This window comes from Oscarella lobularis, chromosome 1, assembly GCF_947507565.1.
Source record: "Oscarella lobularis chromosome 1, ooOscLobu1.1, whole genome shotgun sequence".
Classification (NCBI taxonomy): domain Eukaryota; kingdom Metazoa; phylum Porifera; class Homoscleromorpha; order Homosclerophorida; family Oscarellidae; genus Oscarella; species Oscarella lobularis.
The window spans coordinates 5,429,412-5,457,199 of NC_089175.1; the positions used below are offsets into that span (position 1 = coordinate 5,429,412).

The window sequence follows — 27,788 nt, forward strand, 5'->3', positions numbered from 1 at the left end:
ATCGTTCAAAGCATAGATGGGCGGTGCCATAGTAAAGACAATTTAGAGAGTAAATTTGGTCTACCCAGTCGACGGATCGAATGCGCCACCTCTGTTTACACTGCGCATGTCTAATTACAGTGCGACCAAAGGACTGTCGACGACGGAACGACTTCTCCGCGAATCGTCTACCGCCCGTAGACGCAATCGTTCCAAGCAGCTCATCGCCAAGGACGGCAGCTCGCTGGTCGAGAACGAACGAGTTCAGAACAAAGTCCTCCTCCTCTATCTCAAGGACGTCTTCACGACGTTCATCCGCCTCAAGTGGGCTCCCCTCATCCTCGCGTGCTACATCGTGACGTGGATCGCCTTCGCGCTTCTCTGGTGGGCCGCCTCTCGACGTACACCCCCGAAGGGGGCCCCTGCATCATTCGCGTAACCAATTTCACGTCCGCCTTTCTCTTCTCCGTCGAAACTCAAACGACAATCGATTTTGGCGATCTCTACGTCGCCTCGGGCTGCTCTTTGGGCATATTCCTTCCCGAGTCCGTATCCGGGGTCATACTGATTACTCGACTCCTTCATATCTCTGCCTTCGTCATAGGAATTCTCTTCACGAAATTAGCACGACCACGCTTACGCGGTCGCACCGTTCTTTTCAGTGCGAGCGCCGTCGTCGGGCGAAACCCGAAGACCGATCGCTTCTACTTACAATGTCGCGTCGGTGACGTCAGAAAATCTCACATACTCGAAGCGCACGTGCGTGCCATCGTATTTCGATTTACGAAAGGTAATTCTGATACGGGATCTGACGTTGCCATAGAAACCAATTTTCAAACTTCGAGGAGGAGAAGGACAAAGATAGACAAGTTCCTCTTTTTTGCGTCGAGAGCGTTGAACTCGACGTCAGGGTCTCGATAGGCTATTTCTTCTCTTTCCCGTCGTCACTGAGCACGAAATCGACGAATCGAGTCCGTTCTACAACATGGGCCCGCGCGACTTGGCGACGGCGCTCATTGAGGTGCTTTTCAATCTCGAAGGGACGCTGGAGGCGACGGGAATGCTCACGCAGAAACTTCAGTCTTATTTGCCCGAGGAAATTCTGTGGGGATATCAATTCGAACCGCTCGTTTTCATGTCCAAGGGCGTTCCCATGGCCGATTTCTCGCGTCTGAGCGACGTCGTGCGCAATCAAACGATGCCTCGGTGCTCGCCTAAGGCCTATTATGAAAGGCAAAGCCAAACCATAAACTAAGGTATTTTATACGTGATGAGGGGGGTCCCTACGTTAAATTAATGGATAAATAATCGGACGATTGAATTTTTAAGTCAGTTTTTACTGCTGAAGTTTTGCGACAAAGAAGACCGCGGTCTAATTTGACATCCGAGTTTCAAACGAAAAAGACTAAGACACTGAAGACAGAGAGAGACAGACAGAGCTTTGGGCTTTCTCTCATCAGCAATTGCCGCACGTCTTGCGGCATTTCGTCACGCTCATGTCCGCGTTTTTCATCGCGCTGCAGTTCGGTTCCCAGCGTTCGCACACGTCCTTGGGATACTCATCAACGCACTCTGAGAAGAAAAACGAATGCTAGGTAAAATAATCTATACTAATGACAATCTTACCCTTCCACGGCGTCAAATCCAAGCCTTGTTCGGCGAGAATATCCTCGCAGCGTTTACGCTCGATTTTGCCCGTTCTCTTTCCCATAAAATCGAACGCCTTCTCCTGAATCTTCATCGTATCCGAATCGTCGGCGACGCCGCACACGATCGCCGCCATCGTCGTCGCATCGATCGCCGTCACTTGTTCGCGCGTGAAAACGGGTCGTCCCGAGCCGACGTCGGGATTTTTATAGAAAAATCGATCGCCGTCGCGACTGTGCAAGAACTGCTTAGCGATGATGTAAGCGAACGTCGGACCGACTTCGCTCTCTTTCATGTGAGTCTCGGACACGCCGCCGACGTATAAGTCCACCCGTTCAATATCGTCATAAATTGCGAGAAGTCGATTGAGAACTGCGGCCCTTATCGGGGGATCCGGCACCGCGACGTTTTTCTCCTCGAAATGTTTGAGCGCGATATCCCGCATGATGACGTAACTCGCAAGTCCGTGATCGCGTCCGCGTTGGATCGTCACCGCCGTCAAATCGTCGGCGGGCGCGACAAATCGTCCCTTCAAGTCTCGCGGTTGAAAGAGATAATTCGTCAATTCGCCGGTCGTGAAACGATCGATTTCGTACGCACTTTGCCCGAGAAGACCTCGCATGTAATTATCGAAGGAGCCGTCCTGTCTCAAATAGTAATGATCGACCTGTTTGAAATCGAAGCGATAGCGATGCTCATCGATGAGATTATAGTCCGGATCGCGCCATTGAACGCGAGTGGCCATTTGACTGTGACCCATGCGAAAAGCGGCCGTCGCAAATTCGATAAATATCGACGGATTGACGCAATCGTCGTAACCCGTGTAAGCGGGAAGACTCGCATCAACGACGTCCTTTCCCAGCAGCGTCGCAATGTACTCGTCGTAGACGACGTGCTGCAATAGCGCGGCGACGATCAACCGCGCTTCGCGATACGCGCGCTCCTCGCTCCAGTGCGCGTTCATCGCTTTCAAACTCGCGACGACGCGATTGTGCTCGCGCAGCCAGAGCGTGTGAACGGTGGCGAGCGTCGTCGACTGCGTCGCGCGCGTGTCGCCGGCGTGATAGCATAGCGGAATGCGACCCTGACACTTGGCGTTCACCTTCCCGCTGAAACCGGCGTCGAACGGCAATAAATCCTTACCCTGTTTCCCGTGGAAAGTCACCAGTTCGGCGAGGAGATCAGCGCCGTTCGTCTGTCGTAGACTCGCCGCCGTATCGATCTTCGATCCGCACACGGCGGAACCGTCAATGAAACCGGTATTGTCATTGAACTGTTGTCGAGGCTGCGTCTTGTTCGCTTCCTTCACGAGTTCAATCGTTGCCGATCGCTTTAGCCCGAGATTAGGAAGTCGCAACGCTTCGTTGGGCTGAAGGGCACCGAACTGGGAATCGCTCGGCGGCATCGGAATGCTGAAACAGATGGGATTTTTCGCATCCTCGTCGCAATTCACGTTCGAGCCGCCCGACTTCTTCGATACTTCGTGCGCGACAAAGTGACCAAATTCGACGGTAAGGAACGAATGTTTGAAGTTTAATAGCGTTCGTCCGGTGTCGTACGACGTCGATATTTTTCTCGCGTTCGGCAGGGTGCGGCCGAGTCGCTTCGTCACCGGATCGCCGAGTCCGTCGCCGCCGAAGTGAGTGCCGGCGATGCGCGCGTACGGCGCTTTCGTTGCGCCCCATATCGGATTGTTGAGATTGTTGCAGAGTCCGTCGATCGACGGAAATTCTTTTCCGTCGATCGTGTTCTCGGCGGCGATTTTGCTGCAGTTGATTTTTCCCGTCGTCGCGTCCCAAGCGGCGTTGCTTCGTTTGAGTTTTTTGAGAAGGTCTTGGTAATCCATATCGTCAGTCGTAGGGTAGAACACTCCGGGCATTGATACCGGCATCGACGGAGGAGGACAGTGTTTTCCCGCGGCATTTCTTATGGCTGTAGCAGCGATTATTGTGCTTACGGCGAGCGTAGTTACCCAGGACATGATCCACTGGATATAGAAAAGACTCGATTAGCTCCTTCTATACAAGGACAGTGTCGTGACGAAATTTGGTGACGTGCAAGCACATGGTTCTAGGGTCAGTAATCGTTTCACAGTAAGCGGATGCAAGCTAATTGGAATACAATGAACAGCAAGTTCTTCGACTATAAAGGAACTGTTTCGAAGATGTTGTACAATATGCCGACATCATGCAAGGCTTCTCTCTCCCTGTTCATATGTCGCTGGACTAGTTCTAACGTTAATCATAGAATGGAAAGGGGTAAATTAGCTCAGAGTATACGTGCCGTCGACATTTCGTGTCGTGACCCCTATCAGCCCTCTTGCTACCGTTGGACAAGTTTATTAAGCTCTCACCTGATCCTGGTCGTAGTTCCGTGAGCTGCGTCGAGTGGAATGATTAATGTGACCTAGATAGCATGGTCCAATCAACTACTCCAATTAGAGAGCCAACGTCAATCATTTATACCAATTTTAGTACTTACAAGCTAGAAACAATCTAAATTAAACTGCCACAGAGAAGAACGTTCTTTTCCTTGAAACTAAATACATCACGCTGTTATAAGTTGGACTGCTAGACGACTGCTTCCGCTGTTATCACAATGTCGTCGAAATATGTTTTGTTCAGGAAACTCTCTGATGGAAAGGAGTCGTTTTTCTGATTGATTTTCTCTCTTGAACTCCTTCCTCTTTCATAATTTTCTCCTCTTATTGTTGTCTTGCTCACTTGACTAGAAAGTGTGGTAGTTGTCCTGCTCCTGGCCAGCTTGAACTTCTTCGATCGACTTGGACAGAATTTCTCAATGTAGAGCGCTCGCACTTTACGACTTAGAACAAAAACGACAAATATGACGATGGCCTGCGTCATGTTGGCCACGAAGAAAACGTACCAGAGCCACTCCTCATCAGCGAGCGCGGCAATCCAGCCAAATATCAATGTCAATCCGAGAAGACAGAATAGCCCCAAAAACACGCGACATTTCTTTTTTATTTTAGACTTTTGAGATTTCTGCGAAACGAGGTTTGTCGCCTTGAGATCTCGACTCAGAACGACAGCCAGACCGATGTAGCAACACAAATTCACAACGAGAGCGATGCCACCCGGAATTCCAATAGCGTAGAGGACTACACCGCCTTTGCCTCCTTTGCTTTGAAGCCAACAAATTAAGGCCGAAGCGTAGGCAATATCTACATCAGTCGTATAAATTAGTATTAGACAGATGATGCAGATCAATAGTGGCAATCCCCACGCATATGTGGAGGCTAGGAAGAATTTCTTTCCAAGTGACAGACCTGAGGACGTAGGGTTCTGCATTCGCTTGACGACGAACGAGTCGACGAGATTGAGAGCGAGCACCGTAGACCACGTGAGATGAGACAAAGCGAAGAAGTGCATGATGAATCCCATTGCCGTGCATGTCGCTTCGTTCTCGACCAGACCGGCGCCAAAAATTACGAATAGGTAAAATGTGCCGAGAGCAAGAGCGTAGCTCATCATGCAAAGACCGGGAAATTTTCTCAATTTTGAAAATAGTAGATAGGTGAAGAACAGGAGATAGCAGGAAACGACAGAGAATGCGCTGCTAACGACCGTTAAAGTAACGCTCAATTGCTGTTTTTTGGCGGTTTTGACGATTTTTGTTGCATTGAAGTCGGCCTCGTAAGTGTTGCAGCGTAAGATCGTATTGTTTTCGCCTTGCTGGTATTGAGATGAGTTCAACGTCTCGCCAGTGAATAGGTCAAATATTGAATTATTCGTTGTTTGTTTGTATTGGGATGAGTTCAGTTGGACGTAGGCGGAGCAGTAGATCGGAGGAGACGTTGGATTTACCGTGATCACGCCTATCCTATTGCTGCTAAATAGGATATAATTAGAGACGAATGTTACATTAAATTGGGAGATTTTTGACAGGATTGCAGTCCACTCCATATTCATTAGAGAAGCACTAGCTTTAGCTCTAATGACGATTTCAACTGAATTGTTAGAGATGTTAAAAGTCGAGTAAATCAACGTCAAATTTTGAACAAAGGCTAGAAACGATTGAGTGACTCGATCCGATACGCTATGATTCCGTGGAAGAATCAGCTCTCCACTTGCATTCGTTTGCAGAGTCAATAGAAGGGTAACATAGCGAGGGACCTGACACTTTGCTCCAACGAACTCCAAATCTCCTGGACAAACAAGAGGAACGCAAGCTGCCACAGACGGATTATAAACCTCTCCTACAGGGCACGTTTTTAGAACAGACACGATTTCCTGGTCGTATAATGTGATCTCGCCATCAGGAGAGAAATTCAAGATGGACGAAAATGACGTGCAACCGATGCAATTTCGATTCGGTCCGTTGCCAGCGGTAAATCCATGAATTTGGTCTTGATCTCTAGTATCGACTCCATTACACAGAGCGCAAAAACGATTTTTGTAAACTGCGTAGCCAATGTTTTCGTATTCGGCAAATTCTCGACACCTCGTGTTCAAGCACGTGTAATTTGAATCGGAGATATTGGCATTGACTTTGACACTCAATTCCTCTTGAGACAGGCACTGCGTGACCGCTTGCAATTGGCATCGTCGCAACGAGACGTTTTGCGGGGGTAGAAAGTAGCCAATGACGCAGTTTGCCGTCACGTTGCTAACAGTTACGTTTGGCGACAGTTCTTGCTTCTGACCGTTCTCATCAAAGGGGTCAAAATTGCAAGCGAGACTTGTTGGCCAATAGAAGAGGTGATCCACCGTAGGTCGAACGAAATTACACAGAGCACAAAATACGTTGGAATACGTAAAGTTTTCCGTACTGACCGGCATCGTCAAAAGAATGTCGTCAATGGAAGAAGATCGGGTAGTCGAATTTTCGCATTTTTGACGAATGCTCTCCTTACCGGCGGCGACGTTTTCGTCGCGTCCCCAATCAGACGCACAAGCCGTCAGCATCCACCAACCTCTCGGGGACATCCGATTATTCCTCAGTTCTGTGTAATCGTCACCGTCAAGTTTATCAGCTCGAACACTATCCTCTAGATTGGCCGACGGATTAACGCACTGGAGTCGATCGAAGTCAGCCTATGGAAATAAATAAATAAATAAATATAATGACTACCTACTATGTCATTGTCTAATCTCTTACGAGGCGACGAGACTCTGATTGCCGTTCTCCGTCGTCGCGACCGAGGCAGCAATCGCCGTAATAAGCGCACAGCGGCCAATCGCACTGGCACGTCGGTCCCGGCGTCAAACCGGTTTGATCGTACGCTTCCTGTCCTTCGTCGAGTCGATAAGGACTCGGAGACGTAGAATTGTGAGAGAGACATTGGATAGGCATCAGATACTTGTATGCGGGCTCGTAGTAGTCGGCGTCGTCTTTGTCGTCGTAGATGTATATAATATCGTATTGACTGGCACTACCACTTCCACTGCCACTGCCACTTCCACTTGACTTGTGCAATTTGATAAGTATTGGTATTGGTGGTGGTCTCGTTGGCCGACTTTGCGGTCCGTACACGTTGAAGTTGAGCTCGGAGCAAAGAGGATCGGCGCACGTCGGTGCTTGAGCGATAAAACAAGCAAACGCGGCGAGTGCAGCTGCAAAGACGAGCGGCATCGCGATCGCGATTATTTTCGATTCGACCACGCCCCAAATAAATACCTTACGGTCGTGTAACCCGGACAAGCTCGCGGCTCATTCCTCGACGTATCTTTGCAAGGTAGCAGGGTTGTTTTAGGCTATCGCACTGCTTTTGGTTTTTGCACTGAACGACAAGGTGCGACATCATTTTATAAAGAGGAAAACAAAGGCGTGGCGACGTCAAATGGCAGCTATAGCTACAAGTAGACCTGACTCAGTTCCTGCTACACCGGCAAGTGGCATAAATACGATGAACATAGTCCATAGATCTGCTCTACCGAGATCAATAAAGAGTCATTGCAATTTAATAGATGAAAAATTTTTGAAGGCATTATCTAGATCTAGGCACCGGATGTTCAAAAGACCGCGACGAAATTGATTCTCCTAGCCACGCAGTTTCCTTCTTTCTGTTTCGTTCAAGCACGGTGATGTAGTCACTGTAGAACCTTGTAAGTGCGTGCGACCTTTGTACCAAGGCGCGAGCAAGGCGCGCCGCGCAGCCCCGCAGGCGCATGCATGAGGTCATCAAATACCGCAACGGCATTACAGTGTACACGTCCGTGCCGCCACGATTGTGCTGCATCGCTACGACGACTCGAGAGCGTTCATGGTCCAACTCGCATTCGTATCAATATGGTTTTGCTTTTGCTCACCCGTTGCCCTAACGGTAGCCTATCCGTCGTGTCCAAATCTTCCCTTCGCCGTCGTTTCGACGGACGCCTCGACTCAGCCGCCGTCTACGACGCCGTTTGACGGCTGCACTTGGCTAACGCAATGCCCGGCAACGAACTCAACTGACCCTGACCGATTCGCTGCCTATCCGGAGTCGCCGCCTCGGAACCTCTTGGAAAATCCGCGCTGTTCGTGCGATCGCCGATGCGTTCTTTACAACGACTGCTGCAGTCGGGGAGACGTGGCAACGTTCACAAACTCAGAAACTGTACGATTTCTTTCTACAGTACGAGACAATGGGTCTCTAACGTAACGTTTCCGTTCTCAGGCAGCCTCGTCCGGGTTAGTGTGCGTAAATCCGTCATTCAACTTGGCCCACGCCAAAAGCCAAGCGGAAAACGACCACAATCAAGGTTTTGTTAGAGACGTCGTCTATAATCGAAAGACGTCGCGCGGTTGGCACATGCGAACTACGTGCTCGTCTCAGTGGCCCGATGATGAGACGACGACGCGTCATCGATGCGAGAATTTCACGCGTTCAGCTCGATTGGCCGATCTCCTTGTTTCTCTTCCTGTCACTACGCGGAACTTTACCTATTCTAATATCTATTGTGCCCAGTGCAATTTTGAAGATGTAGCAGCAAGTGGCCTGACATATTGGACTCCTGTATTATTTTGCGACCTGGGAAGCGGCAACAGCACCCAAAAGTTGGCGGAATCGAATAACTCAGCTGACACCTTTTTATCCAACTGTTCAATTGCGTACATCAAGGCGCCACAGCTGAATGCCACCGGCATCTATGATCCCGTAAGACCTTGTAGAAGATCGGTGAGTACGTGTCTAGGTCACGTGGAGCTAAATGCGAAATTGGGATATAATATATCCGAATCCAATTACACGTGCTTGAAAGAGAAATGCCATTCTTACACTGACTACATAATGGGTGATGATCCCTTATCTTTTTCTCATTCTCTTGCTAATGGGGAAGGAGCGCTTTATTTTCGAAATCGCTATTGCGCCTACTGCAACGGACTCGAATTAAACGATCTCTCCTGTAATTCCGAATTCAAAGCGTTCTTACCGTTTTGCTTTGGTTGCACGTCGTTTTTCTCGGTTTTGGATTTTTCGCCAAGCGGAGGCGTCTCGGCGTCGTTAAAGGAGAGTCAGACAATCGTTACCTTGTCGCGAAGTTGCCCGCTCGGCTACGTTTACGATCCGTCGCAGCTCAAATGCGTTCTACTGTCGTGCCCCGACGGTTTTGAGTTGGTTGGAAGCGAATGTCGCGCTCCGAGAACTATTTCTATTCGACTTTTGCTCCACTCAAACGCGACGGATCTTCAGTCTGTTTTTGCAGGTGTGCTTCCGTTGCAGTTTCAAAATCTTATTCGAGGTTTCTTTATCTTTGAAAACGTCGGCGTGGGATTTACTGACTATCTAATCTCGAATACGTCTCTCCTCGTCAATTCGACTCTGAAATCTACTGAGTTATCAGACGAGGAGTGGGCGATAATAAATTCTACAGTATCTAATGTCAGTATATCATTCACTTATCACGGTATTCTCTTCAGCAGCGGAGAAATTGTAGTCAAGTCTATTTCTATTGGCAATCAGCTCCACTGTGCTCTTATTCAACTGAACGCAAGTCAGTACAACGCGTCGTCTGACGGTTCAATAATTGACCTGACATCTGATCGAACACTGAATTCGTCCGAGTACATTTCCTTATCGAATGGCTCGATACAAGTCTGCAATACTTTCGAGAGAACGTTCAACGAAACGACGTCAGTCCTAGTGTGGGACTACGACATTGTTTCCATTCTACTGAGTACAATTGTAAGCGCAATTACGGCAGTGATATGCTATGCAATAGCATTCACCTATCTCTTCTTTAAAGATCTTAGAAACTATCCTGGTCTTTCTATGGCGAGTTACACCTTTGCACTGGGATCATCGTCAGTTTTAATTATCTTTGGCGCTGGCTTAGTCGACAATCGTTCTCTGTGCACGTCTATGGGATTTCTCCTTCACTTCTTCACTGTCTCGCATTTCACGTGGTCATCTGTCATTGCCGCTAATGTCGTGCGAACTTTTGTGACGTCAAGTATACGAAATCCGGATATGGAGAGAAGATCTCGTCTCAGACGCTACGCCTTAGCGTCGTTGTACGCGTGGAGCACACCGGCAATTATCTGCATTATATGCGTCATTTTGGACTACGAGTCCGACCTTTCTATTTCCTATTCGTCTGACGTCATCTGTTGGCTGCAGCCGAGTATGGCCGTCTTCATTGCCATGGGAATACCAGCCAGCGTTATACTCGTATTTAATCTAGGCTGTTTCATCAGGGTCACCGTCGTTCTTCGTAGGGATTTCAAGAGTGCTGCTGCTGTGAGAAAAGAGAAGTCTTCGGAGAAAATTAAAAAACAATCTCGTGTGTATCTCAGCTTGTTTGCTCTGCTGGGGCTCAGTTTCATTTTCTCTCAAGTCGCTGCGTTTGTTCAGCAGGACTGGCTTTGGTATTTGTACATGGCAGCGAGTCTGTTTCAGGCAATCGTACTGCTCTTGGTCTTTGTACTAAACGAGAAAGTACGACGTCTTTATAAGAAGTTTTTCAAATGCGGAGACAAAGGCTTGATGGCGTCGAGTAAAAGCATGTCCGGTCTTGATTCGAGCGGCACCAGGATGACGAAGGTAGTCAGAATGACCGATATATCCCACGAATCATCTCCCCCAGCTCCACCAAAAGACGAGTCGTCGCAACTCTAAGTGAAGCATCAGGTAAACATTTGTAGAGCACGAAAAAAAGACAGCACGATTCACAGTCATATATTTATTTATTTTCACTCAACGTGCACTTCTAGCTACAAAATAATAAGGAAACAAACACACACACATAAAAGTCTAGTCTATCACACTTTATAGCCAAGCTTCTTTTTCTCTTTCGTCTTCTTTTTCACGACGTCAATATTTCGATCTTTCCACACGCTCTTGGTCAGTTTCACCGGTCGATTGCCTATATACTTACCTGCATGGGAGAAAAAAGAGGAAAAGACAATACAATATAAATAATCACGTGATGCTCTTAATTAATAATACCATTCATTTCTTTTAGAGCTTTCAAGTAATCGTGACCGTCCGCAAAGCTGATGAATCCGAATCCGCGCGTCTTCCGGGTTCGTTTGTCGCGAATCACTTTCGCCTTTTGAAACGACGAGTAGTGATTGAACGCTCTCGCCAGCGTGTCGTCAGTCACCTCGTTGCCAAGGTTACCACAAAAAACGCGAAAATCATCTAAAGAATGAATTAATTAATTAATACATAAAGGTTATTGAAATTCAAATTCGTCAATTTTTGGAACCTTTGTCCCATTCCAAAAGACTGGGATCGCTCCACGACGATCCGCCCGCCGTTCGGAGAGCTTTCTTGTTCTTTTTCTTTTGTTTTTCGACGCCTTCGCTGTAGTTTGCCTGCCACTTGCGCTGCTCTTCGTCTGTGATGCGATTTGCCGGTGTTGGCATTGGAGCTGAAGCGCCTGCGACTCCCATTAGAGAAACGGCTAAAATTGAAGTACCGCACGCTAGACGGGAAATAAAGTCGACGAGTTTGGGCTTACGCATGGACAAATGAGGCGGGTGAATAGGTGGGCCTAGAGAATGCGGTGAGTAGGTATTGTTTTGATGGCTCTTGGCTCCGTTACCTGAGCTGTAGCCTTGATCGTGGCCAATTTCCCGTTCGAACCTAAACGGAGTGGTAAATGAGATGCCGAAGCGGATATCCTGAAAGCAAATATCATACCTGGACATCTCGTCGGTCAGATAGCCGCGCGAACCGCCGTAGTGAGCCATGAACGTTCGCTTTTACGAAGTTCACGTGACATCAAACCCCGTACTGAAAGTGACGTCAGCCGAGCCCGTAACTTCCTCCTTTGCAAGAAGAGAATGGTTAGCTTGAACGACGGCGAAAGACGCGGCGTGAGCATTTCCCGAGCGGTAAACTACATTTTTCTGCATTGTCCTGATTTAGGCGTTCTTTCTCGTCGACAACGAAACGATCAGCGCGGGTTCGATCAACTCCACGCCGATAATCGTCGACGAAATCCCGCTGATGACAAAACCGACGTTCCATCGACTCAACACGGAATGGATAGCCGTACTCGACATCGTCATCCTCGTAAGAAACGCGAAGAAAACGCTCAATTTGCGAAACCTAATCCGGGACCCATTTTTTTTTCTTTAGATTGCCTTCGTCGTCGCTCTTTTCGTTTGCGGCGAACAACAAACGCCATCGTGGCCGCGGTCAGACGCGAACGCGCGGCCATTTCAATTTTTCGCCTTCGTTCACGCTCTCGTCTGGTTTTGGATCTTCGTTTCCGATCGCGTCATGCAACGTCTTCACCAAAAGTCCCGGCAGCGGGGCTATTTGGGCTTCTATAGGCAAACGCGCAATTTACGTCGAATTCCTATGTTCACATTTTCGTGCGGTACACTACACGCAGATCTCCTAATTGATTTATTAAATTTGATACTTATTAATTTTTAGGCAATGCACTCGTTTTGATTATTGTTGCTATTGCCGGAAGTCCGAGCGAGGAAACCGTTCCTTGGTTATCTTCGGGATTTCGTTGGGTGTATTGCATTGGAATTGTTTCGATCTTAGAGACGGTTGTTGCAGTGCCAGCTCTCCTTAGCTATATTGGTATGGTTTACGTAAGTCAACGTATTGATTTTATTTATATGCGTTCTGATAGTGAAGACGGCTAAATTTAATGGGGCCAAGCCTGTTGCTGATGTAGAAGAGGAATTGGTTCAGAATTCCATGCCTAGTTATGCTGAGCTTGGATTTAGGTTATTGGAATAAATTTTGCTAATAATTTTATAATTTGGTACATTTAGGAATGAGGGTCGTCTTGAGGAAGTTCTCGAGAAGCAGGCGGATATGATACGCTACTTGCAGCAGCACAATGCTGACCTGGGACGACGGATCGTTCAGTTGACGACACAAGGTGGACAGTAAATCGTAAAATGGATATTCATATTTTTTTGTTACGTAGCGCGCGCGTGACTTTGGGTTAAGTTATTGCATCAATAAGTATGCTACACTTTTTTTGCGCGAAATTAATTGCACAGTCGCGTATCGAAGACACTTTTTGTTACGTTTTCTTGCCGATAAATTCCGAGTTTGAGTAGGGATTGCTTCGATTAGAGGCGATTTTTGCCGGCTCGGCCGAAGCCGTGTTCTCTCCGCATGCGCAGTGTGATCGTTCGGAGATCGAGAGCCACGAGGTGAGCGTTTTCGCTCGTTCTTTGCTTAGCACAAGCGAATCAGCCTTTCCGTACTTCAACGACGTTATTTCGTAGTGTATCTGCTATGGCAACGAAAACGAAACCAGCGAAACAGCCGGCAACGGTAAAAGACGTGTCTCCGCACGCTCTCAACAAAGCATTCGCCGCCTTTCTCAAAAAGTAAGGACAGAGCACACCTAATCGGAGCTCTCGAGCGCTCGCGATTACGCGCAAACGTGCCGGGGTCCCCCGCGAGGGTATCTAACCCATCTTTTGCGCAGATCAAACCGACTGAAAGTTCCCACGTGGGTCGACATCGTCAAAACGGGTCGCCACAAGGAACTGGCACCGTACGATCGCGACTGGTACTTCATTCGTGCTGGTAAGACAACGCGTAGGCGCATCGCGACTAAAAAAAGACGCGAAATCGCGCATCTCGCAGCCTCGGTCGCTCGACAAGTCTATCTACGCGGCGGACAAGGCGTCGGCGCGCTAACGCGACGCTACGGCGGTGAGTCGAAACGATTTTGAGCGTTCGTGAGTGAAATGGGGCCCCGCCCATTCGTTTTTATCGCAGGACGAAAGCGCAACGGCACGCGACCCGGTCATTTTCAACGCGGCTCGTCGTCGGTAGCGCGTTGGGTGCTAAAGTCGCTAGAAGGAATGAATCTAATCGAGAAGGATCCCAATGGGTATGAGTGGGCGTGGCACAAAAAGATGTATATTTTATTTATCATATACGTTCGTTTCTGCGCAGCGGAAGAAAGATAACGTCTCAGGGGCAGCGTGATTTGGATCGAATTGCGAATCAAGTGGCCGAACAGAAGTGAGACGTTTTTACATAAAGTCCGTCTGGCTTCTTGATCCGAAATAAAAAAATATTGTAATCGAAAAGGGGGTATGTGCGTGTAGCAATTATTGGGGAATGACCGCGTATCTTTGATGGGGAACGAGTTTCTTTTGCTCGTGGCACGTGTAGATCCACTTGGGCTTGACGAATTGTAAAGAAGAATTGTCGCCCAATGCCTAATAGGGTAATAATCAATAATCAATAATAATTAATTATTTTACTTTGTCGAAGTTGCTATCCCATTCGGATGCTGTGACGACGTACGTCACTTTGTCCGACATGTAGTCTTCAAGAACACTAAAATTCTCGATTAAAATACCTTGATTTTATTATTAGTTTTCGCTGTACCCGTTATATGCGGTTACGTAGCGTCTTAGGCGTCGTTCCACTTCCTCCTTGAACTGTCCGTACAGGAGAAAGTGAAGGTTGGTGAAGATATCGGGTAGAGGCTCAAATTTGGCGGGAATTTCCTCCACACAGTTCTCATCCACGTCCGTATCGCTCTCCTCCTTAGAATTGGTCTTTTCGGTCGATGATTTGGGGGCATCTGCTGCAGATATTACTCTAAATTGAAAATAAATAAATAAATAAATAATCATATGACAAAAAACTCCTATGTGTACTTTTGAATTTCATCATCAGTGTCTTCACTATCGTACATAATTTTTGACTTCTTAGCAGCCGGAGGCGCTGCTTTCTTTGCAGTAGATGAAACTGCAAAAGAATAATATTATTTATCCAATTTAGCCAGTGATTGACCCACCTTTAGTTTTCCTTTCTTCTTCGTCGTCATCTTCAGAGTCACTATCAATGATTGCAACGCGTCTTAGCGAAGGCTTAGGCTTGCTACTCGGCTTCTTTCTAGGGGGAGGCTCCTCCTCAGAGTCGTCCTCGCTCGAACTGTCAGGCCGCTTGCTTGGTGCAAACCCATATCTAAGATTTTGATATTAGAGTACGTGTATATAGAGAATTGAAGTGTGCAGCTGTGACCTTTGAGCTGGCAATAGGACGCCTTGTCTATGGGAGTCCAATATCCAATCCTTCTTGACAATTATTCCATTTGCAGCTACAGAGAGCCACATTCACGTGAAATCAAAATATAAATAAATGAATAAATTACCTTTGACTTGATTAAATTTTGGAGTATTAGGAAAAGCGCAACTGTGGATGGACAAAGTGCTACATGCTTCCTGCCTCCGGGAGCTTTACTTACATCAAGTGAGTAGATTTGGTATTCCAGTCGGATGAGTATTTGGCTCCCATGGCAATTGCCTTATCGCGCAGTTCACCGCGATAGGGATTCTGAAAGCCGCTTAGCACAATAGTAACACCACTCTACGTCACATTAATTAACAGTATTAGAGCAGCCTCCCTGTTATATATATATGCTAACCATAATTTTATTGAAAGGGGTAGTGGATTCTTCTGGAGACAAAATGTTAATAGGGAACATTGGGGCACTGATTTTTTACGTGTGCGCTTTTTGGGTGGTGGTGGACGAGGAGCTGGTGACCCTAGAGCAGTAATAATAACAGTGAGTGTTTGGTGTACATTAATTTAATAATTATACCGCTTTCTGGCTTTGCTACAATCTGTTTCGTCTCCGTGTTGGTAAGCTAGAAAGAAAATGATACAAACAATCCTCAGTTTTATGTATACTTACCCTCGCTGGAATTTTTATTTGCGATGATGATGATGATGATGATGATGATATTGGAGCTGGCCCAGACACTTGACTTTCGTCACTTTGCTTTTTAAAGGCAGAGCCCACGGTGACGTCATCTGAGGCATCATCTCGCAATTTGAAACCGCCAAACGAAAGCTATTTAATAAAAAAATAATTAAAAAGTAACAAACAACTACATGGCTTAACCGAATCCTTAGAAGAAGCCTCCTGGGGTCCTAAGAATCTCACAAAAGATAGGCCATATTTTACAGTCTAAATATGCATTATTAGTATTGATTTGAATGGTTATCATCGTGCCTTGTTATAAGGCTGCGTGCATATGATTTTGACTCGATCCCATTTCTCCTTCACTGTCGTCTTATTGAGATTATCCATACCTATTAATTAAACTTATTAGGCAAAAGTCAAAGTCAAAAAGATTTTTTCATCTAACCGAACATGCGTACACGACTTGCATTAGCACCGTTCTTGCAATCAGACGGACTCATAAACGACGACGTGACCAAAAGAACCTTAATTAATTACAATTAAATAAAAATTATTTACGTTATATATATTAATAATTAACCTTGTAATCTGGGTCATCGGAGCTGGAGCGGTTCACCAAAACTTCGATAAAAGCCGACCAATCGTTTCCTAGAGCGACTTTCGAGGAGGCAATTTTTGATAAAATGTTTTCGTTTTACCGATATCGATTCCGTGTATTTCGCTCGCTTTTTCGAGCTATTGAAATCAACGTCACGAGAGAATTTCCTTAGGAAAGCGTTTTGCCTGGAGTATGACGGATGCTTGCTTTTCTCCGGCCTCCTGGCAATTCCACTTGCGAAAGGCGTCCGCTTTGAGGAGATTCTTGGCGCAGTGGGTCTACGGAAGGTTGCATCTTCTCCCGGGGACTCTGCCGCTGTTCTATAAATCGATTTTACAGGATCTTCACTGCTGAAAGACACGACGTCGCTGATTGGAAGGTCGGGCATGACTGAACGCGAAAATTCGGCGAAAATAAGCGCCGCTGAAGTCTTCCGCTAGCGCGCTAAGATTTGCCACGTGCTCACGTGCTACGATCTATGCGCTCTTCGCTCTGGTGCTTCGAGGAGCGCCGGAAATTCACGCTTGTAGCAGCAGTTTTGAAGATGGTTCATTAGTCACGTGGTTACCTCCAGCGGCCCACGACGCTCTTACGAAAAAAGGCGTCCGCCTTTGAGAGACGCCGCGAGTCCGAGAAAGAAGAGAACGAGACGTGTATACTCGGGGGGTCATTTCTCGGGAAGCCCGTCGTCAATGCCCTATTTTAGACAAGGACAACGTTGTACGATGAACCGGAAGTCGTTGGGCGGGAAACGTGCCTAATGAATTGTATACAGTACGAAAATTGTCAAAATTGGATCTCTTCCAGGCGCGCGTCGCCAGGCGGTCTACGACGTGAGGAACTGTATTCATAGTACGGCAGCACATTGAAAACAAAATCTTGGTGAATCAACTTACGTGGATGACAGGAACTCCGGCTCACTTAGCAGGGCCCTATAGTCCCGCCCGTCTTCCCTGCCAGAATCCTACAAAGTAGTGGATCCCGCTCTCGCCAGATTTCACCTCGCTCTCTCGCGGACGTACGTGTCTCTCGTCGCGCGCGCGCCCGCGTCTCGTCGTCCAAAGCGCTTTCTATACAACTGTTGGAAGAAATCCCCTTCTCGCCCGTACGTCCAAGCATTCGATCGTTAAAAGAACGCAAAGATGGGCATACGAAGTCCCGCCGTACTCGTTGTAGCGGCCCTATGTATCAGCCTAAGGCTCGGTAAGCCGTAAAGCGCGCGATCGAGTCGCGTGAGTCGCGTGCCTCGAGAAGAACCCTCTTGTTCGCTTCTTCGGCATTTTCTGCGCTAAAATAGTTCCTGCCCGTCCGTTCCTTGGCGCACTGCCAGGACTAATTTGATATACTTTCGGCCGTCGCCGCGTCTTCGCGCCTGTTCGCTGTTCTAATTTTGAAAAAACTCTCTTCTTAGCGGATATATGTACGGAGCGCGCCGACGTGCTCTTTTCGTGCAAGTCGGGCGCGTTCAATTGCGTCTCGCGATCGTTCGTCTGCGACGGCGAAAACGATTGCGATAAGGGCGAAGACGAACACAACTGCGGAGTCGGTGAGACGAAAAGCGTTCAATTCGATTAGGCTAGGCGACCACGTGTCAACTACCACGTGAGGGGCTCCATTCAAAAAAGACGTTTACTGAGTAAAATCGGGGAGATAGACACGCATTCATGATTTGTTTTGGGTCACCCCTGAGCGCGGTATAGCCTAGTCTAGTCTAGCGTCCCCTGAGGGGCCTCCCTCCTAAGAATTCCTTTCATTCGCGTAGATTGTGAAAGTAACGGCTTGTTCCGTTGCGCCATCGGGCACCCGTGCATCCCAGGCTCGTGGAAATGCGACGGCGACAACGACTGCGTCGACGGATCCGATGAAACGACGACGCTATGCGGAACAAGTCAGCGAAAATAGAAACAAATCGATTTATCCTATTGACTGTTTCTAATAATAGAGTGCGACGGAGCCCGTGAATTCTACTGCGGTTCCGGCGAGTGCATAGGGGCGTCTTCCCTGTGCGATGGCAATCGCGACTGTTTTGATAACTCGGACGAGACTCCACCAAACTGCTGTAAAATACATGTGGAATTTAATTAATCACCACTAATTATTTATCTTTGTTTTTTAATTAGATGTGACTCCGGAGCCCCCCTGCAATTCGACTTTTGAATTCGACTGCAATGAAGAGGTGTCTCGATGCATTCCCCTCCAATGGAAGTGCGACGGCGAAGATGACTGCGATAACGGTATTGACGAAAATGGCTGCTCAAACCTGCGACCACCACAACATCAGCAACGTAATAAATAAATAAATAAATAAATAAATGAATAAATGAATATTATTTTTTTGTTATCTCTTGTGCAATTAAAAATTGATAAATGTTTCAGGTGAATCGACCAATACTCCTTCGTTCTTGGTTGCTTCCTGCGAGGGCATGTTCAAGTGTGGCTCGGGCGAGTGTCTCTCATTCAAGCGCGTGTGCGACAACAAGACGCACTGTAGCGACGGATCGGACGAGAAGAATTGCTGTGAATTTCCCATCTAGAGACCAAGTAACGCGTTCTGACTTTCTCTTTTCTAGTCATCGACGAGTGCGCAAATGGGACAGCATCGTGCCGGGGATCTCAAATGTGCGTCGATTTGCCGACCGGATACGACTGCACGTGTCCGAAAGGATTTCAAATAACCGCCACCGGATGCGAAGGCAAGGACATTCCAGACTCTTTAATTTTTAAACGTCCTCTCTCTATCTAGATATTAATGAATGTGCTTCATTCGGATATTGCCAGCAGCACTGCTCCAACTCTGTGGGAAGTTTCAAGTGTTCGTGTGACTCAGGATATATACTGAGACCTGACCAACGTTCCTGCAAATCCGAGAGTAAGTACTAGAACCGAGATAGGGAGAATAGAATTGACTGTGGGCTGTCTAGGCGGAGAAGCGTACTTGCTCTACACTCACGGGCACGATATTCACAGGATGAACTTGGCGTCGCTGCAGTACGAAACAGTCTATCACTCGACTAAGGTTTTAGTCTCGTACGTCGGAGTAGCATTCCACTACCAAAGCAGCATGGTACAGTAAAAGAAAACGTTTGATATTGAATAGTACAATATATTCGTTTAGGTATATTTTTGCGACTATCAATCTGACTCCATTTACGGCGTACCGCTTTCCGGCGGCGACGCCATCGAGCTCTACACCGACGTCGGTGCGCCGGAGGGTCTCGCCGTCGACTGGCTCAACAATCGTCTCTACTGGACTGAATCCGATCGAGGACGTGTCGTCATGGGATCGCTTGACGGAGACGAGCGCTCGCGACGCGTGATCGTGAGCATGGGAGATAAGATTCGCGGCATTGCCGTCGATCCGCGACGCGGCGTCATGTTTTGGACGGATTGGGGGAAGTGGCCGCTCGTGGCGCGCGCCAATATGGACGGAAGCGGCGTGCGCGTGCTGATCAACGACACGGACGTGGTCAAGTGGCCGAACGGACTCACGATCGATTTATACGGCGAATACGTCTTCTGGTGCGACGGATGGTACGAGAAGATCGTCGTGATGGACTACGAAGGAAAGAAAATGTAAGCATAGTACACCCCTTATATAGAGACTCAGAGACATCATCTTATAATCATTTATCTGTTATTAGGAAAACTCTTATTCAAGGTGGCATAGGCAATATCTTCGGACTCGCTCTCTACGACGACAAGCTCATATTCTCAGAGTGGCGCCAAGGCAAAGTCTTCGTCTCCGGCATGCTCGACGGCAGTCACAAGTACACCGTCGCCTCGTCGGCGGTCAGCGACGTGAGCGGCATCGCGATGTATCAGGAACAGCAGCAGCCGCTCCACGATAATCCGTGTCAACGATCAATGTGCTCGCACTATTGCGTACCTAGTGCCGGCAACGAGACGGGCTTTGTTTGCATGTTCTATTCGGGTATGGGGTTGCTCAACGACAACGCGACGAGTGGACATCCGTGTGATAATCAGTATTGCAATTGGAATGGTGACTGTTTGAGGAGCATGGACTCGGAAGATCAAGTCTGCTTGTAAGTGTATACGTATATATAATCGTTTGTTTATATATTTAGTATTTTTATTAATTTAGGTGCAATGAGGGCTTTTATGGGTCTCGGTGCGATCGGTTGACGCCTACTAGTGCGCCGGTTCGGGGTCCTACTCGCTTCGTTACTTCGTCATCTTTCAATCGATTACCTGTTATTCTTGGAACTGTCTTTGGCTTTCTGTTCTTCATTGCCACGGTAGCTGTCTTTCTCCTTTTCCTACAACGCAAAGCGTAAGTTTTGACGTTGGTGCTGCTAACGTGTTTTAAAGAGGTTTGCGTGTAGTGCCAAAGAGGAAGGGAATTTCGATAATCCCGTCTCTGATGTGACCAGGGACGATGTGACCGTCAGAGCAAAGGACGACTGCAGCACATCTCCCAACTGCCACACTCAGGTACAATGCATATGGATAAATAATAATAATGATACGCATACACAAATGCAAACGCGGGGACTTATTTATATAGAGTTTAAAATATTTATTGTGTAGATGAACGGTGACGCAACGGTGACGAGCGTTTGATAACGCGTCTCGTCCGGATGGTGTTTATATTTTTGGAGGTTAGGACAGAGAGAGAGACCACATGGAATCTCTTCTCTTTTTTGTCGAAATACACCTTGTGTCTAAAAAACAAATCATACTTCCCCTAATTGAAAATCTTATCCTGCTATTTCCTGCTGTCATTATTATTATTATTATTATTATTATTATTATTATTATTATTATTATTATTATTATTATTATTATTCTCTAAGCGAACGAGACGTTATGTTCTGGTCATTTCTCGGGAGTCCTGTTGTCAATGCTTTTTGTAGAGAGGGGGAGGAGGGAGAGAGAGTCCACTTAGAGGATCCCACCACGTGCAAATGCATTTATAACCGGAAGTCGTGCGACTGTTCCAGCCGCTCGTGGTCAGGTGGTACAACCATGGTACAACGTAAGGAAATATTCAACTGTATTCTTTACTTAACAGCACATCAAAACCCAAATGGATCAAAACCTTGGTGAATCAACGTGGTGTCAGGAACTCGGGGCCCAGGGCCCTTGCCTGTGGGCGCCCCGCCAGTCAGATAAATTGTCTGATCTCAGAACGCTTTGCCACACGGAAGATCCGCTTTCCATGTGGCGGTAGAGTGATGATATCAGTAACCACAGACATGCGTAATATATATTGTACGGTTGACAATATACATGTATACTTGAGTTGACAATATATATTGTACAGTTGACAATATATACTTGAGTTGACAATATATATTGTACAGTTGACAATATATACTTGAGTTGACAATATACAGTATCACTTTTGTCACCATTTGGCCTTCCATAGGATCCGGGCATGTTTGGCCGAAAATCTACAAAGTATAGCGTTTACGAACTCGCTTCTCATTGGAAGAAATCATCTCCTCGCCCGTCCAAGCTTTCGATTGTTATTTAACGCGAAGATGAGCATACGACGTCCCGCCGTACTCGCCGTAGCGGCCCTATGTATCGGCCTCGGCCTAGGTAAGCGTGAGTCGCACGTGTGATAGGGACCGGGACCTGCTGCGAAGCGATCTCTTCTTACTACGGCTACTGTACGAGTCCGTGTGTTTTTTTCTTATTCGCTTCCTATCCGTGCCTTGGCATACTGTTTCATCAACGTGCTGTCGTCGCCACGACGTCCTGTCGTCGCCGCGACGTCATCTAGTAAACTCTCTCTTCTTAGCGGATATATGTACGGAGCACGCCGACGTGCTCTTTTCGTGCAAGTCGGGCGCGATCAATTGCGTGTCGCGATCGTTCGTCTGCGACGGCGAAAACGATTGCGATAATGGCGAAGACGAATACCACTGCGGAGTCGGTGAGACGCCATCCTGAGTGAAATGGGGAGGAAAAGACTTTTTACTGGGGAGATAGACGCATTCTCGCGCTGGAATGCGGACGTAATTTGTTTGGGATCACCCCGGAGCGCGGTAGCCTAAAGTAGCGTCCCCTGTGGCCCCGGTCAAGGCTCTTCCTCAGAATTCCTTTCGTATGCGCAGATTGTGAAAGTAACGGTCTGTTTCGTTGCGCCATCGGGCACCCGTGCATCCCAGGCTCGTGGAAATGCGACGGCGACAACGACTGCGTCGACGGATCCGACGAAACGACCGCACTATGCGGAAGAAGTCAGTGAAAGAAAAACAAATCGATTTATCCTATTGACTGTTTCTAATAAATAGAGTGCGACGGAGCTAATAAATTCCACTGTGGTTCCGGCGAGTGCATAGCGGCGTTTTCCGTGTGCGATGGCAATCGCGACTGTTTGGATAACTCGGACGAGAATTCATCGAACTGCCGTAGAAACATATGTGAAATTTAATCATTAATTATTTTATTTTCGTTTTTTAATTAATTAGATGCGACTCCTGAGCCTCCCTGCAATTCGACTTTTCAATTCGACTGCAAAGAGGAGACGTCGCGATGCATTTCCCTCATATGGAAATGCGACGGCGAAGACGACTGCGATAACGGCATCGACGAGAATGCCTGCTCCAGCCCGCAACCAGCACCATCTCAGCAACGTAATAAATAAATAAATAAATAAATAAATAAATAAATAAATTTATGTTTTTTGTATAGCTTTGCCTGTTTCTCTTGGTCCGACTGTTTCAGCTATACTCCAGTGCAGCGATCGCGAGTACAAGTGTCTCGACGGCGAGCGTTGCATTCCCTATCCGCATCGATGCGACTCGTACGTTGACTGCAAGGACGGCTCGGATGAGAACCAAGAGACGTGCAAAAGTAACGCTGCGGAGAATTTATAATTTATAATTTTTCTGACGTCACGACGCGCAGCTGCACCAAGATGTCCGCCCAGACTTCAGTTCTCCTGCGTGACGACGCCGCAATGCATACCATGGTCGAAGCACTGCGACGGTGTCGATGATTGCCAGGACAACTCGGATGAATACGGATGTAAGTGCGTATCTGTTTAAATGTGTCATTGAAAAATCAATAATTTTTTAGGTGAATTGACTAACGCTCCTTCGTTTCTGGTTGCCTCCTGCGAGGGCATGTTCAAGTGCGGCTCGGGCGAGTGTCTCTCGTACAAGCGCGTGTGCGACAACAAGATGCACTGCGGCGACGGATCGGATGAGACGAATTGCTGTGAGTTTCCCATGCAGAGATCAATGACGCGTTCTGACTTTTTCTTTGGCGTGTTCTAGTCATTGACGAGTGCGCAAATGGGACAGCATCGTGCCGGGGATCTCAAACGTGCGTCGATTTGCCGACCGGGTACGACTGCACGTGTCCGAAAGGATTTCAAATAACCGCCACCGGATGCGAAGGTAAGGACATCTCAGACTTGCACGTATTTAGACTGAAACTTACTCTCTAGATATTGACGAATGTGCTTCATTTGGATATTGCCAGCAGAACTGCTCCAACTCGCTTGGAAGTTTCATCTGTTCATGTGATTCAGGATATATATTGCGACCCGACCAGCGTTCCTGCAAATCCGAGAGTAAGTTAATTAAATGAGGTATAGTGAGAACAGAATTGACTGGGACTTTCTAGGCGGAGAGGCGTACCTGCTGTACGCTCACGGGCACGAAATTCGCAGCATGGACTTGGCGTCGTTGCAGTATGAAAAAGTCTTTCACTCGTCCCAAGGCACGATCTCGTACATCGGCGTAACATTCCACTACCAAAGCGGCATGGTAAGAGAAAACAATCGATATATAATAATAGAATATATAAGTGATAGATACGTTTAGGTATATTTTTGTGACTTTCAGTCTCACTCCATCCACGGTGTCCCGCTTTCCGGCGGTAACGTCATCGAGCTCTACACCGACGTCGGTGCTCCGGAAGGTCTCGCCGTCGACTGGCTCAACAATCGTCTCTACTGGACCGAGTCCGATCGCGGCAACGTCGTCATGGGATCGCTCGACGGAAACAAAAGCTCGCGACGCGTGATCGTGAGCATGGGAGACAAGATTCGCGGAATCGCCGTTGATCCGCGACGCGGCGTCATGTTTTGGACGGACTGGGGAAAGTGGCCGCTCGTGGCGCGCGCCAACATGGACGGAAGCGACGTGCGCGTGCTGATCAACGACACGGACGTCGCCAAGTGGCCGAACGGACTCACGATCGATTTATACGGCGAATACGTCTTCTGGTGCGACGGATGGTACGAGAAGATCGTCGTGATGGACTACGAAGGAAAGAAAATGTAAGTATATGTATAGAGAGGTGCTCTTCTTGCATACATTAATCTTTTTATTAGGAAAACTCTTATTCAAGGTGGTATAGGCAATATCTTCGGCCTCGCTCTCTACGACGACAAGCTTATATTTTCCGAGTGGCGCCAAGGCAAAGTCGTCATCTCCGGAATGCTCGACGGCAGTCACAAGTACACCGTCGCCTCGTCGGCGGTCAGCGACGTGCGCGGCATCGCGATGTATCAGGAACAGCAGCAGCCGCTCCACGATAATCCGTGTCGACGATCGATGTGCTCGCACTATTGCGTGCCGAGTGCCGGCGCCGAGACGGGCTTCGTATGCATGTGCAATTTAGGTGTACCATTGCTCAACGACAACGCGACGTGCGGACGCCCGGAAGTGCTGTGCGATAATCGATATTGTAATTTGAATGGCGACTGTTTGAAGAGAATGGCGTCGAAAGATCAAGTCTGCTTGTAAGCGTATATAAAATTCTTTGTTCAATTATCTATTATTTTATTATTCATTAGGTGCAGCAAAGGCTTTTATGGACCTAAATGCGATTGGTTGACTCCAACTACTAATGAGTCGACTCCAACTACTAGTGAGTCGACTCCAACTAGTGACTCTATTCGGGATCCAATTCTTTCCGCCACTTCGTCTTCTGGATTGCTCAACGACGGTGCTACGAGCGGACACCCGGAAGTGCCTTGCGATAATCAATATTGTAATGGGAATGGAGACTGTTTGAGGAGAATGGACTCGGAAATTCAAGTCTGCGTGTAAGTGAACATAAAATTATTTGTTTATTTATTATTTTTATTTGCTTAGGTGCAACGAAGGGTTTCATGGGTCTCGGTGCGATCCGTTGACGCCGATGCCAACTAGTGCGCCGGTTCGAGGTCCAACTCGTTCCGCCACTTCGTCGTCTTCCAATAAATTACCTGTCGTTCTTGGCACTGTCTTTGGTTTTCTATTCCTCGTTGCTATGGTAGCTGTCATTTTCTTTTTCCTACGACACAAAGGGTGAGTTTTGACGTTCGATGCTCCTGCTAACGTGTTCTACAGTTGCGTGTAGGGCTAAGAAGGAAGGGAATTTCGCGATTCCTGTCTATTATTCAAACAGGGACAACGTGACAGTCAGAGCCAAGGAGGACTACAGCAGCACATCTCTCAACAACCACACTTAATTACCATATAGATAAATAATGATAATAATAATAATAAGTAGCATTCACAAATGGGAACAGGGGGTCTCATTTAAATGAATTTTTAAAATATTATGTATGTAGAGGAACGGTGGTGGCGGCGACAAGCGTTTTATGACGCGTCTTGTCTGGATATTTAATATTTAGAAGGTTTGGACAGAGAGACCACATGGGAATCTCTTCTTTTTTTTCTTGCAATACCGGTACACATTGTTTTAAAAAAAAACGAATGATTCTTCCTCTGGTTGAAATCTAATTATTACAGACTTATCGTGCTATTCCCTGCTTTACAGTATTTATGATCAAAAAAGTTCGTCGTGCGCGACTGTCACGCGAAAGCGATCACGGCGATGGCGTACGACGCGAATACGTCACCGAATCAGAAGGTTCATATTGAAAATATATTTAATTTCGTCACTTTGCCTTTTAAAGGCAGAGCCCACGGTGACGTACGTCATCTGAGGCATCATCTCTCAATTTGAAACCGCCAAACGAAAGCTATGTATTAATAAATTAATTCAAAAATAACAATACAACTACACATGGCTTACTGAGTCCTTAGAAGAAGCCCCCTGGGGTCCTAAGAATCTCACAAACGAAAGCCCATATTTTACAGTCTAAATAAGCATTATTAGTATTGATTTGAAGAGACAGGTTATCGTGCCTTGTTATAAGGCTGCGTGCATATGATTTTCACACGATCCCATTTCTCCTTTACCGTCGTCTTATTGAGATTATCCATACCTATACAATTAAACTCATTGGGCAATAGTCAAAAGTCAAGAAGATTTTCTCATCTAACCGAACATGCGTACACGACTTGCATTAGCACCGTTCTTGCAATCAGACGGACTCATAAACGACGACGTGACCAAAAGAACCTTAATTAATTATAATTATTATACGTCATATATATATATTAATAATAATTAACCTTGTAATCTGGGTCATCGGAGCTGGAGCGGTTCACCAAAACTTCGATAAAAGCCGACCAATCGTTTCCTAGAGCGACTTTGGAGGAGGCGATTTTTGATAAAATGTTTTCGTTTTACCGATATCGATTCCGTTTATTTCGCTCGCTTTTTCGAGCTATTGAAATCAGCGTCACGAGAGAGTTTCCTTACTTAAGAAAGCGTTTTGCCTGGAGTATGACGGATGCTTGCTTTTCTTCGGCCTCCTGGCAATTCCATTTGCGAAAGGCGTCCGCTTTGAGGAGATTCTTGGCGCAGTGGGCCTACGGAAGGTTACATTATCTCCCGGGGGCTCTGCCGCTGTTTTATGAATCGATTTTACAGGATCTTCACTGCTGAAAGACACGACGTCGCTGATTGGAAGGTCGGGCATGACTGAACGCGAAATTCGGCGAAAATAAGCGCCGCTGAAGTCTTCCGCTAGCGCGCTAAGATTTGCCACGTGCTCACGTGCTTCGATCTCTACGCGCGCTTCGCTCTGCTTCGCTCTGGTGCTTCGAGCTTGTAGCAGCTTGTAGCAGCAGTTTCGAAGATGGTCCGATGGTTCATTAGTCACGTGGTTACCTCCAGCGGGCCCACAATATGGCTGACGCTCTTTTTCTCCTTTCGCTTACGAAAAAAGGCGTCCGCCTTTGAGAGACGCCGCGAGTCCGAGAAAGAAGAGAACGAGACGTGTATACTCGGGGGGTCATTTTTTCGGGAAGCCCGTTGTCAATGCCCTATTTTAGACAAGGACGACGTTGTACGATGAACCGGAAGTCGTTGGGCAGGAAACGTGCCTAATGAATTGTATACAGTACGAAAATTGTCAAAATTGGATCTCTTCCAGGCGCGCGTCGCCAGGCGGTCTACGACGTGAGGCAGCACATTGAAAACTAAATTTTGATGAATCAACTTACGTGGATGACAGGAACTCCGGCTCCACTTAGCAGGGCCCTATAGTCCCGCCCGGCCGTCTTCCCTGTCAGAATCCTACAAAGTAGTAGATCCCGCTCTCGCCAGATTTCACCTCGCTCTCTCGCGGACGTACGTGTCTC

General features: G+C 47.3%; 10 protein-coding genes and 1 pseudogene across 13 annotated transcripts; 6 read left to right on the forward strand and 5 right to left on the reverse strand.

Moving 5' to 3' along the window:
• Window positions 1-106: 106 nt before the first annotated feature.
• On the forward strand, window positions 107-4,217 carry LOC136194268 (inward rectifier potassium channel 4-like; annotated as a pseudogene).
• Window positions 1,296-4,050, reverse strand: LOC136191580 (peroxidasin-like). The gene is made up of 3 exons (XM_065979948.1): window positions 3,980-4,050; window positions 1,606-3,613; window positions 1,296-1,551 (listed from the first exon to the last, which is right to left on the reverse strand). Exons 2-3 carry the CDS (start codon window positions 3,605-3,607, stop codon window positions 1,436-1,438), a joined length of 2,118 nt encoding a protein of 705 aa, XP_065836020.1. The 5' UTR covers window positions 3,608-3,613; window positions 3,980-4,050; the 3' UTR covers window positions 1,296-1,435.
• Window positions 4,078-7,713, reverse strand: LOC136191452 (uncharacterized). Its single transcript, XM_065979779.1, has 2 exons — window positions 6,748-7,713; window positions 4,078-6,683 (listed from the first exon to the last, which is right to left on the reverse strand). Exons 1-2 carry the CDS (start codon window positions 7,219-7,221, stop codon window positions 4,197-4,199), a joined length of 2,961 nt encoding a protein of 986 aa, XP_065835851.1. The 5' UTR covers window positions 7,222-7,713; the 3' UTR covers window positions 4,078-4,196.
• A 75-nt stretch (window positions 7,714-7,788) lies between these two features.
• On the forward strand, window positions 7,789-10,832 carry LOC136191543 (uncharacterized). The gene is made up of 2 exons (XM_065979899.1): window positions 7,789-8,185; window positions 8,246-10,832. The coding sequence occupies exons 1-2, from the start codon at window positions 7,853-7,855 to the stop codon at window positions 10,682-10,684; spliced, it is 2,772 nt and encodes a 923-aa protein (XP_065835971.1). The 5' UTR covers window positions 7,789-7,852; the 3' UTR covers window positions 10,685-10,832.
• LOC136191641 (RNA-binding protein 42-like) lies at window positions 10,734-11,819 on the reverse strand. The gene is made up of 6 exons (XM_065980024.1): window positions 11,714-11,819; window positions 11,616-11,656; window positions 11,532-11,564; window positions 11,277-11,474; window positions 11,015-11,209; window positions 10,734-10,943 (listed from the first exon to the last, which is right to left on the reverse strand). Exons 1-6 carry the CDS (start codon window positions 11,761-11,763, stop codon window positions 10,828-10,830), a joined length of 633 nt encoding a protein of 210 aa, XP_065836096.1. The 5' UTR covers window positions 11,764-11,819; the 3' UTR covers window positions 10,734-10,827.
• Window positions 11,793-13,150, forward strand: LOC136191636 (transmembrane protein 192-like). The gene is made up of 6 exons (XM_065980012.1): window positions 11,793-11,889; window positions 11,942-12,088; window positions 12,155-12,398; window positions 12,458-12,613; window positions 12,666-12,762; window positions 12,811-13,150. The coding sequence occupies exons 1-6, from the start codon at window positions 11,857-11,859 to the stop codon at window positions 12,929-12,931; spliced, it is 798 nt and encodes a 265-aa protein (XP_065836084.1). The 5' UTR covers window positions 11,793-11,856; the 3' UTR covers window positions 12,932-13,150.
• On the forward strand, window positions 13,148-14,094 carry LOC136191659 (small ribosomal subunit protein eS19-like). The gene is made up of 6 exons (XM_065980044.1): window positions 13,148-13,200; window positions 13,276-13,380; window positions 13,482-13,582; window positions 13,643-13,711; window positions 13,778-13,892; window positions 13,958-14,094. Exons 1-6 carry the CDS (start codon window positions 13,163-13,165, stop codon window positions 14,028-14,030), a joined length of 501 nt encoding a protein of 166 aa, XP_065836116.1. The 5' UTR covers window positions 13,148-13,162; the 3' UTR covers window positions 14,031-14,094.
• On the reverse strand, window positions 13,901-17,680 carry LOC136191597 (DNA repair protein XRCC1-like). Of its 2 annotated transcripts, none has more exons than XM_065979977.1 (21): window positions 17,346-17,680; window positions 17,081-17,287; window positions 16,661-17,020; window positions 16,509-16,601; window positions 16,424-16,460; window positions 16,306-16,373; window positions 16,171-16,249; window positions 16,035-16,114; window positions 15,924-15,989; window positions 15,714-15,872; window positions 15,621-15,666; window positions 15,523-15,564; window positions 15,444-15,472; window positions 15,264-15,385; window positions 15,171-15,211; window positions 15,041-15,116; window positions 14,814-14,983; window positions 14,674-14,764; window positions 14,399-14,614; window positions 14,272-14,347; window positions 13,901-14,226 (listed from the first exon to the last, which is right to left on the reverse strand). In XM_065979977.1, the coding sequence occupies exons 3-21, from the start codon at window positions 16,709-16,711 to the stop codon at window positions 14,116-14,118; spliced, it is 1,653 nt and encodes a 550-aa protein (XP_065836049.1). In that variant the 5' UTR covers window positions 16,712-17,020; window positions 17,081-17,287; window positions 17,346-17,680; the 3' UTR covers window positions 13,901-14,115. The 2 variants fall into 2 exon arrangements, with proteins under 2 accessions (XP_065836049.1, XP_065836042.1); XM_065979970.1 differs by having other exon boundaries at window positions 15,444-15,475; window positions 17,346-17,678.
• On the forward strand, window positions 17,254-21,039 carry LOC136194355 (low-density lipoprotein receptor-like). The gene is made up of 14 exons (XM_065983481.1): window positions 17,254-17,526; window positions 17,735-17,869; window positions 18,086-18,211; window positions 18,266-18,382; window positions 18,444-18,608; window positions 18,700-18,840; window positions 18,894-19,016; window positions 19,067-19,192; window positions 19,245-19,387; window positions 19,439-19,896; window positions 19,965-20,366; window positions 20,426-20,614; window positions 20,667-20,775; window positions 20,872-21,039. Exons 1-14 carry the CDS (start codon window positions 17,466-17,468, stop codon window positions 20,902-20,904), a joined length of 2,328 nt encoding a protein of 775 aa, XP_065839553.1. The 5' UTR covers window positions 17,254-17,465; the 3' UTR covers window positions 20,905-21,039.
• Window positions 21,040-21,736: 697 nt separating this feature from the next.
• Window positions 21,737-26,412, forward strand: LOC136191528 (low-density lipoprotein receptor-like). 3 transcript variants are annotated; one of them, XR_010670849.1, is made up of 18 exons: window positions 21,737-21,888; window positions 22,091-22,225; window positions 22,407-22,532; window positions 22,587-22,703; window positions 22,764-22,928; window positions 22,987-23,148; window positions 23,203-23,322; window positions 23,374-23,514; window positions 23,574-23,696; window positions 23,747-23,872; window positions 23,926-24,068; window positions 24,126-24,583; window positions 24,638-25,048; window positions 25,103-25,354; window positions 25,404-25,598; window positions 25,651-25,983; window positions 26,046-26,166; window positions 26,213-26,412. XR_010670849.1 is itself a non-coding variant. In XM_065979890.1 (16 exons), exons 1-16 carry the CDS (start codon window positions 21,828-21,830, stop codon window positions 25,760-25,762), a joined length of 2,847 nt encoding a protein of 948 aa, XP_065835962.1. In that variant the 5' UTR covers window positions 21,737-21,827; the 3' UTR covers window positions 25,763-26,024. The 3 variants fall into 3 exon arrangements, 1 of the variants encoding a protein (XP_065835962.1); XR_010670848.1 differs by having other exon boundaries at window positions 26,046-26,412; XM_065979890.1 differs by lacking the exons at window positions 26,046-26,166; window positions 26,213-26,412 and having other exon boundaries at window positions 25,651-26,024.
• Window positions 25,905-27,462, reverse strand: LOC136191650 (DNA repair protein XRCC1-like). Its single transcript, XM_065980036.1, has 8 exons — window positions 27,074-27,462; window positions 26,922-27,014; window positions 26,833-26,869; window positions 26,715-26,782; window positions 26,583-26,661; window positions 26,445-26,524; window positions 26,332-26,397; window positions 25,905-26,278 (listed from the first exon to the last, which is right to left on the reverse strand). Exons 1-8 carry the CDS (start codon window positions 27,122-27,124, stop codon window positions 26,207-26,209), a joined length of 546 nt encoding a protein of 181 aa, XP_065836108.1. The 5' UTR covers window positions 27,125-27,462; the 3' UTR covers window positions 25,905-26,206.
• Between the last annotated feature and the right edge of the window lie 326 nt (window positions 27,463-27,788).